The following is an 18,619-nucleotide window of genomic DNA, read 5'->3' on the forward strand; positions in this document are numbered from 1 at the left end:
GTTTCAGGAATCCCAACACAAGATCACAGTGATTTTGCTAAGCAACAGCAAAGGCTGACTTTATGGGCTGAGGGTGAGTGTCACTGAAACAGTCCTCTATTAAGAATCACTGACACATACCACACCAAATGAAAAGCTAATCTATATAATGGTCCTTCCCTCTAGCACACGAGCTTCTTAGTTATAAGGTACTTAAGGGAGGGAGTAGTATATTTATCTCGTTGATGCTACAAACTTTATTATGTGCACAGGAAGAATTATGCATAGAAAATACAGACAATCAGTGAGTCACCACAAATGGGGAAAGGTTACATGATCTCACAGCAGTAGTTTAGGTAAGGGAAAGCTTAATACATTGTTATTAGTATAATGCAGGAATTTCAGACATTCTTCCTTCCACATTTTAAATTTGTATGGTATCAATATATTTCTCAGGCTAAACAGAATAAATAAATACACAGAGCATGTGAGAAGTATAGTAATATACTAAATAAATAAATATAAAATAAAATACATTTTTGGCTACACACTTTTTTTTAATAAACCATTAAAAATAGTTCCCAAGTTTAGAATATCCAGCTTGAAACCTCTGAGAAGACTCAGTTTATCAGATGGCGTGACCAACACTTTCTAGTGAAACATTTCAAAAGATTGTCTTACAAAACCTGTGATTATCACACATGTATGTATACATATTTCTTAAATGCCTCCCAAAATATGAGAGCAGGAGATTCACATTCTGCAGCCAACTCAGTGAGGATGTTATGGTTCCCCATTCATTCAAACCCACCAATTTGTAACAGGTAGTAATAATTCATGCTCTGCACAGAAAAAGAGATTCAGCGTCTGTGAAACTTTACAGATCAGGTCCTTGCTACAGATGATAACAATCTACAGGGATTTATAAAAGATATAAGTGAATACACCTATATAACAAACTGTTTATTTAGACTAAGGAAAATTTGCATATGCAAAGGAAGCTTATTTTTTACTAATAAGCCACAGTCCTGATCAAAGGCTGCTGTTAGCAACCACAAAACATGACAGTCACTTTGCATACACAATGTCTATATATAGCCCTGGTAGCAACCTTTGCAAAGCAGCCCTCTACACTGAAATGGCAAAACCTTGGTTCTACTTGATTCCAGACTTGTAAAGGAAACATATCCCTGACTCTTTACTCTAGTGACTCCATGACCTTCCTGTACACGTGTGTATCACAGGGCACCCAAATCATTGCTTCAGTAGACAAGAACTGGCAAGGACCTGCTGGCAGCCCCACTTCTACTTACATTGCATCAGAGACTTCTGTCATCAGATTACTAGTCTATTTGTTTTGATCACAAACTCTGTTAAGCTAGCTCTCTGTAGTATAAATATAGTATCTCAAAACAACCAAAAAAGCTGTTAATGGAAACACAGAACCTTTTTTTTGGAGGGCAAAAAGAAAAGAATAGAAAGAAAAAATCCATCTAGCGGTCAGCAGTTCTTGTGATGATACTAACAGCTCCACCAGTACTTTCCTTAAAACACACTCATTTGAACTAGTTTTCAAAGTTGCCCCAGGCAACTTTAAGAATGAAGAGCTAGAACAGAACTGTCCATTAGTGACAGAAAAGAGGAAAGCAGAAACAGCCGTCTGAACTGACTCACTGCAACCTGACTGATGCTTCTCCCCGTAGTGTTTAATCTTGCCCAATTCTGACTACTACAGCCCACCAAGAGCTCACTACATAACCCACAGCATCCCCAGCACACTGCACACAGCTGCTGCTGCAAATGGGTAATGCCACAGGCACTTTACAGGTAAGAGTGATCAAGGATCTGGGCACACCATAATTTCTATTCCATCCTCATGGCAAGCATCAGATTTTCAGATAGTGTCAAGCCTGCTCCTACCCACTGCTCCTTTTCAAGGCAATGACCATCCAACTCTCAAAGCGGCAACCTTGGCATTAGAAAGAGACCAGATGAGGACTTAGTATCCATGATGTTCATCACAGGATTCACGAGTTACTGCAAGTCTGTCTAGGATTATGATCTCTGCTCAGAAGATGCTGCTTTTAGAGGTGTCTAAACCCTGGCCAACATTACCCAAACCCCTCCATTTCACTCACTCTTGAAAAACCTTGAGTATAATATCCCAAGGAACCAAAACAAGCCTTCAACAGCATTTAAAACTGTAACAGCAGCCTTAAATTGACTATGCTTTTTGACGCTATGTGCACCCTCTTAGTAAAGCAAATACAAAGTCCTGTATACGCACAAGGCAATTCATTATTAACATGCACTGGCACAATGCAGTGGAGACTGGGCTGGGAAGGGCACAGCTGGAGGTTTTACTGCATCTTAAACAAAACTCCATCTCTATGAAGCACTCCCTTCAGCCTCCACTCACCCTTCCCTCAGACTGACCTGCACATCCCAACAAGGCAGACTGGGCACCCACACAAGCTGCCAGCCCCACTCAGACTTCAAACCCACCACCTCCTGAAGTAGTTGGAGGCTGAAGGTCTCATCTAGCCTTCTCCCAGCTCTCAGGTGTCCCCACCCTTCATGGCAACAGCTGCCATGAAAGTGGATGTTGGACTTGATAATCTCAAAGGTCTTTTCCAACCTACATGATTTGATGATTTAAGAACACCATTTGTCAAATTACTTCCTTTTCCAACTACTTTGAAAGAATTTGAGTGGTTTGAAAGAATTTGAGTGCAGTCTTGTCCTAATGGTTATGAAAGCAAAAGGGAGCTGAAGGCCAAAAGAATAAATAAATAAATAAAACCCCTCAGTTTGACCAGTGTCAGGTTTTTCAATTAAATCAGCCTTTCAGACAAAACAATATGCATGTTTTCCAGTGAATGGATAAGGTGTTACTGAAAAACAAACATCTTCTGCAGTATCTGAGTCAATGGATATTTTGTGTTTCACTAGGAAAGTTGTTTGTCTCTCTCCTCCTTCCCCCAGCAAACAGCTTATCTTCAAAACCACTCTGGTTTCTGAAGAAAGTGTCTTACACATCTGTAATTTCATTTAGATGCCAGATAACATTTTTCAGGCTAATTAGTTCTAACAGGCAAAACATGTATTCTGAATTTATATAGAAGCATCCTTTTACAGCTCCTGAAAGTGTTTTCTGAACAACAGCTGGTAAGTCATTTTCTAAGTCTCTTCAAATACAGAGTTTCCCAGTAAAAGCTTTCAGCCTGTTACTGTGACATGGAGGCTTTTCCACTAAGTCCCGTAAGAATCAGAGAAGCTGGTTCTCAATGGGCACCATGAGCTGGCGGCAGAGGTCCTTCGTGCACCTACCCTACAGAAGGAACAGGGAGCAGAAACTTTCTGCAACATAAAGACCGTTCTCATACCATTTAATAAAGAATAATGATCTGAAACAGACATATCTCAGAGCAGGGAGGTAAAAGTACAAGGTTAGCAATGCTCACAAATTAATTTGCCACTGCTTAATAGCTTGGGCACTGACTTACAGGAAAAGCGCTAGGAAAGATTTCAAGAAATGGTCTACTTCATCTTCCAGACCCAAGTCTATCTGACTGCCTATGAAAGGCAAATAAATCTGTATTTTTAGAATAAATTGTCCTGAATTCTCTATTACACTAACAAGGTATATAGCTAGCCTAAAAAGAAAACGATCAGAGAAAGGGGGGGTGATTTTATTTGCACAACTTTCACTAGAAGACTACAACCAACCACTAAAGCTATGCAACTCTAACACTGAGACAATAAAGAAATGGAAATTTGACATCTTTATTCTAGAAATTGCATTTGGTTTTGGTTAGCACTTATTCAACAGAGATGCCTAACAAAGAACCGAATAGGACCTCATTTGATATATAATAATTACAGGCAAAGAGCACTGGGTCCATATTGTATGATGCTCTAAACTTCTAGGATAATAGAGCCTGATTTTTTATGATGTATTAGATTAATAAAAATCATACAGCATGGACAAGTCTCTCTTCAGTAACAAAATCATCTAAAAAAAGTGGCCTTTCAAAAAAAGAAAAAAACACATTAAAAAAGAAGGGTGAAGGGAGAAGAAATCTTCGTTTTATCTTGAAGCTGACAGTTTTCCTTTTGGGAAATTTTCCACAACGTGCATCCTCTAAAATGTGCACTGGTATCTGGCATACAATCAGCTTAACATCCTGCACAGCACAAACAGATCATATTCTGCAAACATGTTTTGTTTTTAATCTATTTATGCATATAGGCAATAAAATTAACAGAACTTGTAAAAGAGAACTTTGAAAAACTTCCAACACCGCAATCTGTTTTGTTCCCATCAAGATTCCTGTTAATTCACCTTGTATACAAAATGATATATATCCCAATTATTTCATTCAGAATTAAAAATTTTAATTTTAATTTAAATCTCAGCACTCAATGGAATACACGCTAACTTCTGTGTACCCTACATCCCCTTCTCCACGCATCCACAATAGCTAAATCAATCAAATTAATGGCATTAAAAAAAACCCTACATACAGAAACCTTGCAGTAAATATCCTCGTTAGGCACCCATTGGTCTGGTTCTAGCCAGCTATTCTATTCCATTCTGCACAGATCATCCATCTCCCCTTCAACCAGCCTGGTGCCAGCACGACTCAGCCAGCTCCTGGCATGGCTGTGCTTTCATCCCATCTGATGTAACCTGACAAATAAGCAACCTCAAACAAAATAAATCATTACTGGTTGCAAAGCCAAAGAAAGTCAGACTGCTTGCCAGACTGTAACACTTCGCTTTGTACTTCCTCAGTGTGGCTACTTTCACTTCACAACAGAAATGAATACAAAACCGTTCATCCTCAGTGAGAAATCTTCCTAAAACTAAACACCATTCACCCTGCAAGAAAGCACACTCCATGAAAGACCAGCCATTTCAGGCTGGTATGCACCCTGTTTTGGAAATGAGCAAGCCACAAAGCTGTATGTTTGCTATTAATACAGACTATTAAGGCAAAAATAAGGGATGGAACGCATTTTTTTTATGAGAGATTTAAACAACTAACTACAGAGGGGAAAAAAACCTACCAAATAAGTAAGTCTGAAATAGTTAAAGGACAACAGCATCGTTGCAGTATGGGGGTTGCAGACACTTAAAAAGCGTCCATACTCTGGCCATTGCAAATGACAAACTGCAACTACAGAAAGCTCTGGTATTAGTAGCACAGGCCAAAACTGGAAATTTCCATTTTTATTGGGACTCTTGTTAGTAACTGTCAACAAATACCAGCACCAGGTTTCACACATGGTCAGTTAGCAGCAATACTCAAGGAAGGTGCATTGCTCCAAAGAGTAACATGTTGCACTGACAATCAGGTTATGTCAGTTTTCTTCCTTATACTGCCATTAGCTTACAAAACCAAGTCAGTCTACCTCTGTTTCATCATCTGTACTGTGAAGGGAAATATGTGTAGTAAACCTGTTCTGGAATTTTAAAGACATTGTACCTTCTGATAGAAAAAAGTTCTTAGGTTAAATTAAAATATGTTAATTTTCACCTCAGCCTTCCAACTGATACCAGGAAATTTTAAATATCCCACTTAAGCTCTCTTATATTTATTTAAGGGGGTAGAAAAAATAATTATGATTTCCCACGGTAAAACTTGAGAGTGTTCCGAGATGTTAGAAGGTTTTTATGTTCTATAATTTAAAACCACAATGTTCCCATGCAGCTTAATGAACTTGCTATTTTCAAAGGCAAAAAGTATCCCCATCTTTTCTGTTTAGTTAACAAAACAGGTTATTCAGCACTCCGTTACCATGACAACAATTTAATAAAACCTTCTCCATAGGGAAAGGATCCTGGAAAAGTGTTTTGTACAATTTACACATCTATTTAATTCTTTCTCTTATAACCTCTTATAACTTACTGCAGACTCTCAAAAAACAGCTTTAGGCAGAAGGCAAAATGAAGAAACCCCCCCCTTTGGACAACTCCTTTAACTATCCCTGAGTTCACTTAACAGGCTTGCTCAATTAAATCCGCACCACAGACCTATCTTGTCACAAATACCAACCTGACTTAACATGCTCCCATCAGGCTCCTCCTTTTCTCCTCTGCTAACAATGCCAGATACTTTCTCCTACTGTGGTGTTCATTTATCACCCCAAGCCACTCCTACACATGCAACAAATTCTTTCCAAAGTGGCTCAGCAAAACACTCTCCCTGCACTGAAGCCCTCACCAGGGAGAAATGGCCTTGCCCCCATCACCTCCAGCTGGTGCTGGGCTCCAGCTGCTCTTCCATGCTCAGTGCCAGCTACCAGAGCCACCATTCCCCTTGACATCCACTGGCTGAAACTGTAAGAAAAAGGGAACTGCAGTTACACAGCAAAGGAGGATGTTATAAGGAAGCCACACAAATTCTGCATAGGAGAGTCACAAGGACATAAGCACATGGTAATCAGGCTGGCTGAAACACATCTCAAGTCCTCCCCAAAACTTTGATAAACTCCTCCCTCCCTGCCCCAGTTGCACATTCTTCAAGAAACTCAATGTCCATGAAACAAAAGGGGAAGGCCCTTTTAAATTAGTAATTGATTATCATAGGGAAGCAAAGTGCAAGAATTGAGAATCACCCAAAAGATGACGACAGGGTGCAGAGAAAGCTGTGGGGGATGTGTACCGCTCCATACAGTCATCGCAGCACACTCTCTCAGGTGAGGTAAGTACCAAACTTTCCTGATAATACAGAGCCAGTTTTAGTATTGATTAAACTGACTGAAAAGAGCTGGAAGGAAATTTAGCACTCTGAGACAAATGGCAATAAACATTTACAATGAAGCAATAAAACAGTAGATGAAAATCAACAGTCAGTTAAAGCAAAATCTATGGGAGATGTGCCATAAGTAGTGCAGCAGTAATGTAGCTGGAATCCACCTCCAGGAAAAAACCTCAGGGAATGGTATTTTATTATTTCTTACATGAGAAGTACTAAGGGCACCACATGAAATTATTTCAATAAATACTTCCAGATAAGGTGAAACGCAGCTAAAAATAGCTACGTTAGGCATGTCGTTTTTGCCAAAGATGTAAACAGGTACAAAAAGCAACGATGAAAATTCATTGTGGCAGGGCCCATGAAGGGCTGTGGAGAACACAGTCACAGGGATACATACAGCCTTTCTTTCTTTTTTTATTTTTTTTTTTTCTTCTCAGCAGGTACCCACACCACAAACTCATACAGCCTGTACACCTCAGGGCATAATCTTGAAGGATCTCTGCATATACTCACTTGCATGTACCCCCCACCTTACCCCTCAATTCTTTAGCATCCCCAAATGGCCCCGGCAGAGATAAAACATGGCAAGTGCAGAAGTAACAGGGCAAAAAGCACAGCAAACCCCTAGGATTCAGGAGGAGCATGGTACTGTTTGAGGAAAAGGAGAGTCAGCTCAAAGCTTGTAGCTCAAAAGTGTTTTAATCCACTGTCTCAGCAAAAGAAGGCACCTCCCTCTCTGCTCACCATTGATCCTGTCCCCAGGAGCTGTTCCCATTCTTGCATACAAGTGTTTGTTACAGCTCCCTAGGGACCAGATCTGGAAAATTACCTACATTAAAGATAACCTAGCAGAAGTGCCAACAACTAAATTAATTTTTCAAAATCTGACCACTCCCCATTAGATCCCACTTGGCTGTGCTACCATTTCTATCAACACAAAGGAGAACACCAAAGGAGAAGATATACTGCTCCTCCAGACAGCAGTGCCAGTTCAAAGGCACTATACCCAGACCGAAGGGCTTTTCAAGCTACAGCCTTGCTTGTTCTCTGTAATGTTAGGCTGGGATCAGCAAAAAGAGGAAGGCAGAAAACCAAACCAGACACAGCCCATACCATGCCCAACAGAACTCTGGACAGAAGCACTGAAATGTTTGTGGCAGCTTCTTCCCACTTGTCCAGAAAAGGTGCCTAGATGATGGAAAATTTTCATGAAGGTTTGTGCTGTGAGGGCCGGGAGACAGGCAGCTTCCCCTGCTGCAAAAAGCAAGGAAAGAGCGACTCTGCTTCTCCAACAGCAGCAGGGAAGAGAAGAAATTGTTCTTTTCTTCATAATGAGGATCTTAATGTTGAATCAGTTGACTCAGTGCAGTAAGTGAAGTCACCTGTCTGACTGATGACCAGCAAGGTCAGGAAAATCCAAAAGTAACCACGGTCAAGAAGTCAGTGATCAAATGAAGTAAAAAATTCAATTACTTCCTTATTTAAATGACCACTAAAAGGGATAGCTTAGAGGTGGGACACAATGGACTGAGATTTAAAGCACCTGTCTTTGCATTAGCTTTTGCTTTTATTTAAAAAGTTGCTTTGAAAATTAACATTGAAATGTCAAGGCTCTCTTTATCATTGCACCATTCCATATGGCATGAAACTACAGATTTAATTCAGCTGTAAACAAACGCAGTTTAAAAAAGAAAGAGACGAAAAAAACCCCTCATACAACTTTTCTTATTATTAATAGAGAAGACCAGAATAGGGGAACAGAATAAATAATAATTATAAAAGAACTAAAAAGGAAGCCAAACTAATGGTTTTAAATGCTAACTTTCATAATGATGCCAGAATTATCCAAATGTCACCATATATTTCTCAGGGATTCTGTTAATCACAACTGGAGCTCATAGCATAAAAGATGCTGTGTACATACTTACAAACAGGTTGCAAATCCACTTAGAAACATATTTACAGTAAGAACCACAGTGACACAAGTGGGAAAAGTTCTTGTTAAAGTATTTCAGAGCAAGTATTAAAAACAAATCTCAACCATGTGTCTCAGTTTTAAGTTTGCATTCACCATCCCCAAACAACTTGTAACCTATTCTGCATATTGAGCAGTTTAATGGGCCTCCTGAAGAGTTCCCATTAACCAATACTCAGCACAGAAAAGGAAATGCTCAAGTGTACTGAAGATCCTGTTACATGGATTAAAGTTTAGAAACACCCAACAATGCTGATAATGGGTGGGGAAAAGAGGAATCTGTAGCTTCAGTGCTTGGAATAATGACTGATACAGTCTCATACAACGGATATTTCATAACTGACAGTGATAAATCTCCTCCACCCAGAGAAGGTGTTTGCATCAATGCTTCTCTACAAAGTAATGTGGCACCACCTTTTTAATACTATGGTCAAAAGATCATTAACCATAACTATAAAGACAACAAGACAGGTTAGGACTTGTCTGCATGGGACAGCCACATGGGAGACGTACCAATGCAGCTTCTCATAGGTATATACCTTGTGGTAACATTATTTGGCATGGTCTGATATTTCTCAGTAGCCATACCATTACACCCGGGTAGTGTTAACATAATGGAGGACCCACACAACTTTGCCTCTTACAAGTGTAAATTACTACATCTTAAAATTTCTCTGGTGTTTTCTCAATCAAATATTATATTATTTATGCTTTTACTTTTGACTGAAAAATAGTTTGGATTTTTTTCATTTACTCTTTCGCTGAAACTTTTAACATGTAATCAAAATGTGTATGGTTGGAAGGGGAACAAGCAACTACTGCAGGGGAAAAACAAAGGCCAAAAAGTAAATCTTGCCCTCCATCAGCACGATGGAAGAAGGAGCGACAGGAGGACACATGAGGTTCTGCTCCATCTCCACGTTCTCTGGACTCTGTGAGCTCAGAAGGTCCCACCACACTTCAGGCAGATGCTGAACTAGAACAATAAGATGAGGAAACCAGAAAGTTACAGTGCTCTTGAACTTGATCTCATAAGGCAGCTCCTCTGCTTAGCACCAAGTGTCTTTGCTCCTGGCAGCAACTGCATGCACACAGGCTGCAACACAGCCAGGGTGTTAAAGGCCACCCACACACACACAGATGTGGGGCTGGAGGGCAACAGGGAGAAGCAGGCCAGCTTTCTTCAGTCCTCTGTTGTGTTCAAGGACAATGGCCCTCTAGCAAACCCAGCCAGATAAGGCAGGTGCTCTGTGACACCCTGTCTGGCCATCTGCCGCTGTCCACCCTTGCCCATTCCCTTCTGGGCTGGGAAGGAAAGCTTCCCGGCGTGCTGGGTCCTACCCCTGCTACAGTAGATGGGTGGGGAGCTGCTGGCCTCCCCTCCTCTCTGGTACCCTGGCATTTCACCCTGCAGCAGCAGTGCCTTGGACCTGCTCCCGCCAGCCCTTGCTACAGCTCTGCTCCTACAAGCAACTTTCACGGTTCTGTTAAACTCACCAGTGTAATTACTCATATGCATAAAATCATATGGCTTAACATGGTTAATATGGTGATTAACACCTTGAAGCCATGTATTTATAGAAGCATTACTGAAAGGAAAAATCCAGCGGCTGATAGAAATGCACTTTTATGTTAAAAAGATAATTTAAACTAAGTTTACCTGTGATTAGGTAGATGTTAAATTTATGCCTACAGGAATAAAAACAGCCACTCCAGAAAAACAGTGGTAGAAACCTGGAGTTATGAGCAGTATATATTAAGTGCGATACAGGACAAGTTTTCTGTGCCAGAGGCTGCTGTCTGACAGGATAATACTCAGTCCATTAAGACATCCACAGAGCTGATTTATGGCTCATTTACATTACAATGGTTTTCCAACATAAGGACAATTCTCTCCCTCCACCCCAAATTCCTAAGCAGTTCTGCTGCTCTCCTTGGGATTTTCTCTCACACAGATCAAGAGGAATAGCATGAGAGACTTAGAGCATAGCTAACATACATGCTTAAATTTCAGACAATCCTAGGAAACACTCCTTGCCCAGACTACAGAGTAGGACAGGAAAAAAAAATCTACCACAAACCCACACTTACAACTCACCTCCCCGTAATCAGATTGGCAGGATCAGGGTGGGGTGGGGAGAAATCCCTTCCAAACCCAGTCTGGAAATGGGATTAGTGCTGAGGGCATGAGAGTTTAAAGTCTGGCACCACGGGGAATCAAATGCCGTCAGTAATATCCACGCAGCCTCTTATCCTGTCCGGTGCCCCAAGGACGAGGGGAAAAAGCTTCATTTGCTGGAGGCGGCAGGGAGCCCAATGCCCAGGGGCATGCAGCACAAACTGCAGAACATGCACTAACAGTTCGTATACAGTGCAAGCAGACAGTCACCCAGTGCACCCACACAGGGTCCACAGCATTTCTTCTCTTACTGTCAGAATTCCCTTAGTTAGCTATGTAATGCTTTCCCTCAGACAGAGGGGAGGAGGGAAAGTGCCTCTCTCCAAAAGCACATTCCTGCAGGTATCATTCTTACCTTTCCCCTTTAAACATGCAGCGCCATCCCACCAGCAAAACCAACAATCCAGTGTAGCACAGTACATGCCAGAAACAAACAAGCAAAAGTCTTGAATCACAGCGGCAGATAGAAGGCAGACAACTTCATCTGTGGGCCAGAAACACCAGCAACCTTCCCTGAAGGGGCATATCTACCTTCTTATCAACCCAGGTTTTCTTCAGTCCAGCAAACTAACATATCTCACAATGCTGACTGTTCTCCTTAAAATATCACACACCCTACTCCCTACTACCATGTGGTACGAAGCACAGGAGAGCTGACCAGGACTGCTGCTGCAAGGTGGCAAGACAGCTGGCATTTCTCAGAATACAAGCAAGAGGTGATTAGCAGCACCACCAAAAAGTCAGTACCATTAAGCATCTCTTTAGGTGTGTGCCCCCATGTCACTTAAAACTGTGGCTGCTTCTGGAAGGGGTCTTCATGCAACAGCAGCTCCTTGATGGTAGCTCTGCCATCCATAAGAGACATGGCAAAATCAGAAGGCTGAGTGGGACCACCTCTTTTGGTAGCATCTTACAGAGCATTGCTTTAGAATTGTTCATGGAACCACATGCCTGCCAAGGCATGTTTATTAATTCCAATTAATGCTAAATTTCCACCAGTGTTTAAGATAGGCTTAATTTTAAAACAAGTCACCGGGATTAATTAGAATTTTGTGCAGTAGGTACTAAGAGCAGAAGATGACAGATATGTGAGGCTGCAAGGACAAGACCATCCCTGCAGACACTACAGAAACACAGTGTAATTAAAGGTAATTATATCAGTTTCCTACAGATAACAGTAAAAAGTCTGTATCTCACCTATCCAGAAAGCCACCTTTTGAAGCCCCCAAGTTTAACAGCCTTCAAGATACAATGTCTTAAAATCCCTCCGAGAGCAAAAAGGTAAATGGCATGGCCCATCAGGAGCCTCCAGCATAGCCCTTGTGCCCAGCATATGCAGCTGCAGGCTGTGGAGAAGGGAAGATGACAACAAAATACATTACAACTATGTTAACAGCAACTCTTGTCAAAAGTGCAGAGTCCTACATCAAAAGGACGTGCCTATTGTGTAACTATTTATGTTCTAAAAAGCATGCTAAATAAGTTTCTTTTTTTGCAGTTTCTTTTTATAGGCTGTTAAGAGACACCCAACGGTCCCCTTGGGAAAAGCAAATATAAGGTCATTGTATGCTTGCTGCCTAACACGCCAGCCCTATATGTACCTTGCAAGGTGATTAGTGAAAATTCTGAAATTACTGGTGTGACACAACAATTTGAAGATAAAATAAACATAAGTTCTCTTATCTGTATTTTCTGTGGTATAGCCCTCAAAGAAATCAAGAACATCATGAAACTCTGCCTTTCTTCTCTTTCCTAAAAAAAGCCTCTTTCACAGAGCCCACACTGTTACCCGGTCTCACTTCACATGCAGAGGGAAGTGAACGGGTAAGGAGATTAACCATGCTTCCTGTCTTATGCAAGCTTTGTATCTCCATAAATAGCACTTCTGGTACTGGAAAATTTTAAAAAAAACCCTGAAGAAAGCCTCAGGGCCCCATTAAATACTTACACTAACTCTGTTATCCAATAACAAAATTCTTCTTCAATCCTAAATGACTTCACTACTCTTGAGAATGAAAGCACTGGAAAGAACCGAGGCTGCAGAAACCACTGCCTTGTTTATGCTTCCCAGAGGAAAGTACACTTTGGGAGTAATTTTGTGATTCACAGGCTAAGTACAGGACAGTAACCCATGCTCTTCTGCTGACTCCCATCCTGCACCACAGAATTACAAGACCACTAATATAAAAACCTCAGAGTCCAGAAAGCAACAGCAACACGAGATGAGGAAACAGTTCCCAAGATAAGCAACTGTTCAACATACATTCCCCCTGCACTGCAACACTCTTCAGAAAAAACAGGTTCAATTTTCCCCCCAGCTCTCATTTTCCAGGTTTACACCTAAATAAAAAGAAGAAAACTTTCTTCTTCTTTTTCTTTTTCTTTTTTTTTTTTTTTTTGTATATACAACATTAAGTTTATGAGCAATGAATAGCAAGTGTGTCTTAAGCAGCTGAAGGACCTGACCAACCTCTCAAAGATCTACTCAAAAGCTCTTTGCGCTGCTGGCTGCACAATTCTGGACATTCTTCAATGTCTGAAACTACAGTGGTTACGAAGGACAGCTGAAATATTAACCTACACAGCAGCAGGCAGCAAGTCTGCTAAAAACATTGAAATCCCTCCATTTTAAGTAACTGGAAGGCAAATCACAATACTGTATGTTTCAGAAAATATGTTAAGGCTTCTGTCAGCATCCAACACAGCAAATCAACTATCCTGCACATACATCCCTAAACAACAGAGCAAGTAATATCCATTGCACCCCATAAAACTGAAGTAGTGATATCTTCAGCTTTTTCTTCGCAAAAAAAATGCCTCAGACATACATGTTATTGGTCAAAGCAATGTGATTAAAATAGAATACTGTTTTTTAGTTTCAGTAACAGTATTATGAGATAATGTTTATATGTCTCGAAGCAGAGCTAAGAAATTTCCATTCTAAAGATAAGCTGAAATGATATATTATTTCCTAGAGTCATTTCAAAAAATGTAAGCATCTCCAGGATCTTGGCTTAACTATTCTTCACGCCCAAGATAAACTTCCAGGATAGTTCATTTTAAAAACAATTTGTGGAAACTTTTCCTTCTAAAAGCAAAAAATAAATTGTGGGTGCTACAGGAAACCTGAATAAACATCAACACTTGGGATCAGCAGAGCAACAGCAAGGAGACAATTGCTGGAGAAATAGTGATCTGAGGAGCACCCAACATTTGAAGCCTGTTGTATGGATATAATGAGTCTGGTCAACAATAAAAGCACCTAACAACAAAGCCTATGACAAGGTCTCATGTATAGGAGATGCCCTGAAGAAAGTATGTTTGTGCATATATTCCTTATCTGGTTTCCCTCCTCCCTAGCCATCACTGATATCCTCTTTACACACATTCCTATGTGTGCACTGTATTTTTCTCATTCCATCATCTTCCTATGTCTTAACAGCCACAGGAGTGAAAAATGCAGAGTGTACAGCTACTGAATATGGGAATAAAACAGAACAAAGCCAGAAAAATTCTGAGTGAGATGCTTATAAACCTGTTAGTTTGTAATATGCAAAGGAAGGACCACAGTATGTCAGACAAGGGTCTATGCAAGGCAACATCCTGCCTCCAACAGCCGCCAAGAGCAAGGACCAGGGAAAGTCCATAACAATATGACAGGTATATATGGCTCCCTTCCCAGCTAAGCTTTCCAGACTGCAGCTGCTTACAGCTCAGCAGCCAAGTATTAACGATTCCTAGTGTCATGGGTTGTGAATGTTTAAAAGCAAAGCTAACATTAGGTTGTAAACAACTAATGTGACTGGAATGCCATATACTGTTTGTTGTCTGGTTTGGTTTACTCACTTTTAGGTATTAAAAAATAATTACGAGCTGTAAATTAAGAGTCTAGTAACAAGTAAATTATAACCGTACTAAACACATAATTTCGTAAATCTTGGTTTTAATGTACAAATCTTAATCTGTATGAATGTAGACTGAGGTATCTAAACCAAGACTCTAAACTAAAACATGCTGTGAAATCCTTTATTTCCCTTTAGTTTTCACATAATAAGGCAACATGAGATGAACATCAGGTTGTACAACTGGCTTCAGGTTCTGAGAGAGTATTAGCAATGTGGAGCTAAAGGGAGTTTCTGCCTACTTGGATGAGCTTTGGAGCACATCCCAGACATTTACATAGGTTTTTTTCAAAAGCATGATGGTAACAAGACCAGTGTAAACTCAAACTCAAAAGCACCCAAATCCTAGTGAGAATATTTTCCCTAATACAAGCACTTCATCTTTGACTTCAGAAATTTGGCCCTCAGTGGTGACCAAAAAAAACCCCACAAAAAATACCCCTGATAACTAAAATTCATAATTCTCCTGGAAACTATTAAAAAATTGTTCAATACAAGTATCAATTTTACAGTTCATCTCTATATAGCATTCTTCAGATCAAAGTTATCACAAGTTGGAGACATAACTATTAATAAAATTAACATAAGCATCTCAGTCAACTTGTTGAAAAGTAGCATTTTTTCAAATAAAGCACTACTTATTTGTTGTTCTCTACTACGAAAGTAGTAGAGTTACTTGACATCGATCACAGATTATATAAAGCATGGAAAATGCCGAATAACTCAGTAAGGATGGTTGAGAGACACGGAGAAATTGAAACTGAAAGAGCCCCCATTGTCATTCTTTTAGAAAACTCAAACTCTTCCCCTGTAACTTCTCACCTCCTAGAACTTCTTGTCCAAATATATCCAGTATCACACAGTAGCACATGCAAAGCATTTCCAGTTTCAAGCTGTACATTCAGCATTCTAGACTACCAATTTATATCCAAGGGAATTCTTTCCATGGGACACACATGACTCATTGGGGTAATTTCTTTTTGAATTGTTAAAATTTTAATAGCTATTCATTTCATGAGGTGAAATACCTCTTAACTTGACCCTACACAATGGGCAGGGAAAAACTGAGAGGTTCTCCATTCTGTAAGGAGACAGGGAAGATAAAAGAAGCACAGGCAGAGGAAAATGGCAAGTGTACCAGGGTTCAAGGGCACAGAATCACAATAAAGAGTCACAAAAAATGTCACAGTAAAGTCAGGGACCCAATACACAGAGATGTGCCATTGTACATCTATATTACAACCGTACCATTTATTTTTGGACTTGCTGGATACCAGGACAGACTTCACAGCAAAAGACGACATTCTTTGCAAGAGCTGGAGTAATACTGGCCCATTTGGGAGCTAATGACACAGAAGTCAACAGAACAGCCTAAAAACAAGGTTTGAAGAATTAGGCAAGAAAACTTAACTACACAGAATAGTCTTTAAGTAGGAGTAGAAGTCTTAAATAAGGACCTATTGCATAAGAGAATTTTACGCTTGCATGTTACTCTTAGATTTTACTGCTTGCCCGTTAAAACTCCCACGAGCTGCAACATCTTATCTGCATAAGGAATCTAAATTAGTCTTTAAAAAGTTTTGTAGAGATTTCTGTTTTGTTTGAGAAGTTACTCGTTTCATTTCTCGCCAACCAAGGCAAAAAATAAGCCCTTTACCACATTACACAGTGGGTAAAAGAGCATTTGGTAAGAAGTAAAAATGGATGGTAAGAGTTACTTCAGCTTCACTTACCATAGGGAGGGGAAAAGACCTGGGGAAACTGAGGCACTCAGACCACGAAGATCTGTAATGGGAAGATATGATAGCTGGATGGCTCTCTTCTATAAAGAAATTTTAAATATTTGAAAGGTTAAGCGTTTAAACAAACTTACTTACAAAATTAAATTTGGGGGACAGAGATGCAGTTATTTCATGTTAATCTTGCTTCTTCTCTAGCAGTTCAGGAGCTGGTTTGTCAGTACATAACTAACACCATGCTCTCAAGCTACCCTTTCCAACAACTGCTAGTGTAACCAGTCAGACACTGAACACCACCCCTACCAAAAGTCCAAGAGGGGCCAAGATGACACTAGCCTGAGGGCCAAAAGCTACCTTCTGATAGGAAGTCAGACACTTTGCAATGCTGGCAGGGCAGTGAGGCTGCTGCTCGTTCCCACTGCTCATGCCCACATGCTCCCTCACTCTGCCAGTGGAGAACCTGGGTTTCTGTTAGCAGGAGCTTAAGAGAAAGAGCAAATATCTCCCATTTTTCAGTTAATGCCTTTGTCCCTCACATTAAGAAGTGAAGCTTTCTACAAAAATTTCTGTATTTTCATAAATATAGTCCACAAGGTACCTATAAAACATTTTATTTCATCAGCATTGAATATGTATGTTTTCTCCTTTCTAACCAGGATATAAGCAGGACCCTTCTTCTCAGCCCTGGGTGGAGCAGAACCCTTTTCCCCACCCTCCTGACATGGAGCACAGTTTTCCCTCCTGCTGGCAAGAAGTCTAATCCATTTCCCATTCTCTTCCTCGCTAAGCAGTAGAACCTTCTCCAATGAGCATCTGATCACAGGCAAAAACCAACAAAATTCAGGTAAAGGCGGGGGGGTAGACCTTGTCTCATAATGATGTTTCCTATACGTAACTTTAGATTTTGTAAATACTGTTGTTTTAGGCTCACGAAACAGTAATAAGAGGTAAAGAGAAAAAACCCCAACAACCAGTAATGGAAGTAGAGGGATGCATGTGTGGGGATGGAAGTAGAGGGGTGTCTGTGTTAGGGAACCAGATGAGGTTGCTCTTAATAAATATGAGCCCAAGCTGGCAGGGTGTCTGAAGCAGCACACAAAACAGTATGAGGGACAAAAGTTATTAAACTTGGGTGCTTAAATTGAAGGACAGAATAGGTGTCCACAGATACAAAACAACCAAAACTGACAGCAACATAAAAGCACACACCTGGTTAAATTATCTTGGTGTCCCAATACCAGGCACCTAAGCTGGGAACTTCCGTCTACATCAAGTCAAAAGCTAAATTTAAAGAAGTTTTAAAAAAACAACAGGTAGGGACATTGTTAGAACTGCAATATAAGCCACCTGTTATTTTCAGGGCCTCATGACATTTACATGGGCCATCATGTAAAGTATTCAAATCATTCACCCACAAGTGCTGGGACACCTGTTTACTAGAGGAAGCATGCTAGACTTAAGATGTTAGACTAAAATCAAGGACATGTAAATTCAGTTCTACTTCTGTCCCTGACTCCATATGCAGACAATGTACATGAAGGTAAGATGAGCATACCACCTTCTGACCTACTTTAGCTTCTATTAAAACATGACTTGAGGGTCTGCAAGAACATTCTTGTAGAAAACACACGGGTTTGCTTAGAGTGGGAACTTCATTTAAGGGCCTGCAACCTACATAAAGAAAAAAGATGCAAGCCAGGAGGGAAAGTGACAGGTGACCTCCCAAAAGTTACATAGCAGGTAAGTGCTAGAACTAAGAACTGGTTTCAGGTCTTCTTGACCCTTGCCTAATGTCCTGTGCCCATACAACAGACACTGTCCCTGTGAATTTTTATAAGAGAATAGCCACAAATAACACAGGAAAGCTGCAAAACAGATTAAATAAAATGTCGAGGACTTGCTGAAATCTTCTTGTGGCCTTCCATTTTGTTTAGCAGACAGCATTCAGAAAGCACTCAAAGCATTCTCTACAATATTAAAGAATCTTTAGCAGATTACAATACTAAAGCAGACACCTCTCAAGGCCTGAGTCTTCCTTAACAAGAAATTACTTGTTCCTCAGTACAATCTCTTTAGCT

At 40.3% G+C, this 18,619-nt stretch overlaps 1 protein-coding gene across 11 annotated transcripts in view; it reads right to left on the bottom strand.

Annotated features, from left to right (window-relative positions):
• Window positions 1-18,619, bottom strand: part of NCOA7 (nuclear receptor coactivator 7) — a 98,793-nt gene that overhangs the window by 52,948 nt on the left and 27,226 nt on the right. The window contains exons 2-3 of one of the 11 annotated variants that reach the window (XM_056342750.1): window positions 17,751-17,822; window positions 16,051-16,173 (exon numbers count right to left, since the gene is read on the bottom strand). The exons of 9 other annotated variants lie outside the window; for them this stretch is intronic. In XM_056342750.1, the coding sequence (XP_056198725.1) occupies window positions 16,051-16,106 (56 nt within the window). In that variant the 5' untranslated portion in view covers window positions 16,107-16,173; window positions 17,751-17,822. The remainder of the gene's footprint in view (window positions 1-16,050; window positions 16,174-17,750; window positions 17,823-18,619) is intronic. One more of the 11 variants, XM_056342748.1, reaches the window with a different exon arrangement.

This window comes from Falco biarmicus, chromosome 6 (genome assembly GCF_023638135.1).
Source record: "Falco biarmicus isolate bFalBia1 chromosome 6, bFalBia1.pri, whole genome shotgun sequence".
Taxonomy (NCBI): domain Eukaryota; kingdom Metazoa; phylum Chordata; class Aves; order Falconiformes; family Falconidae; genus Falco; species Falco biarmicus.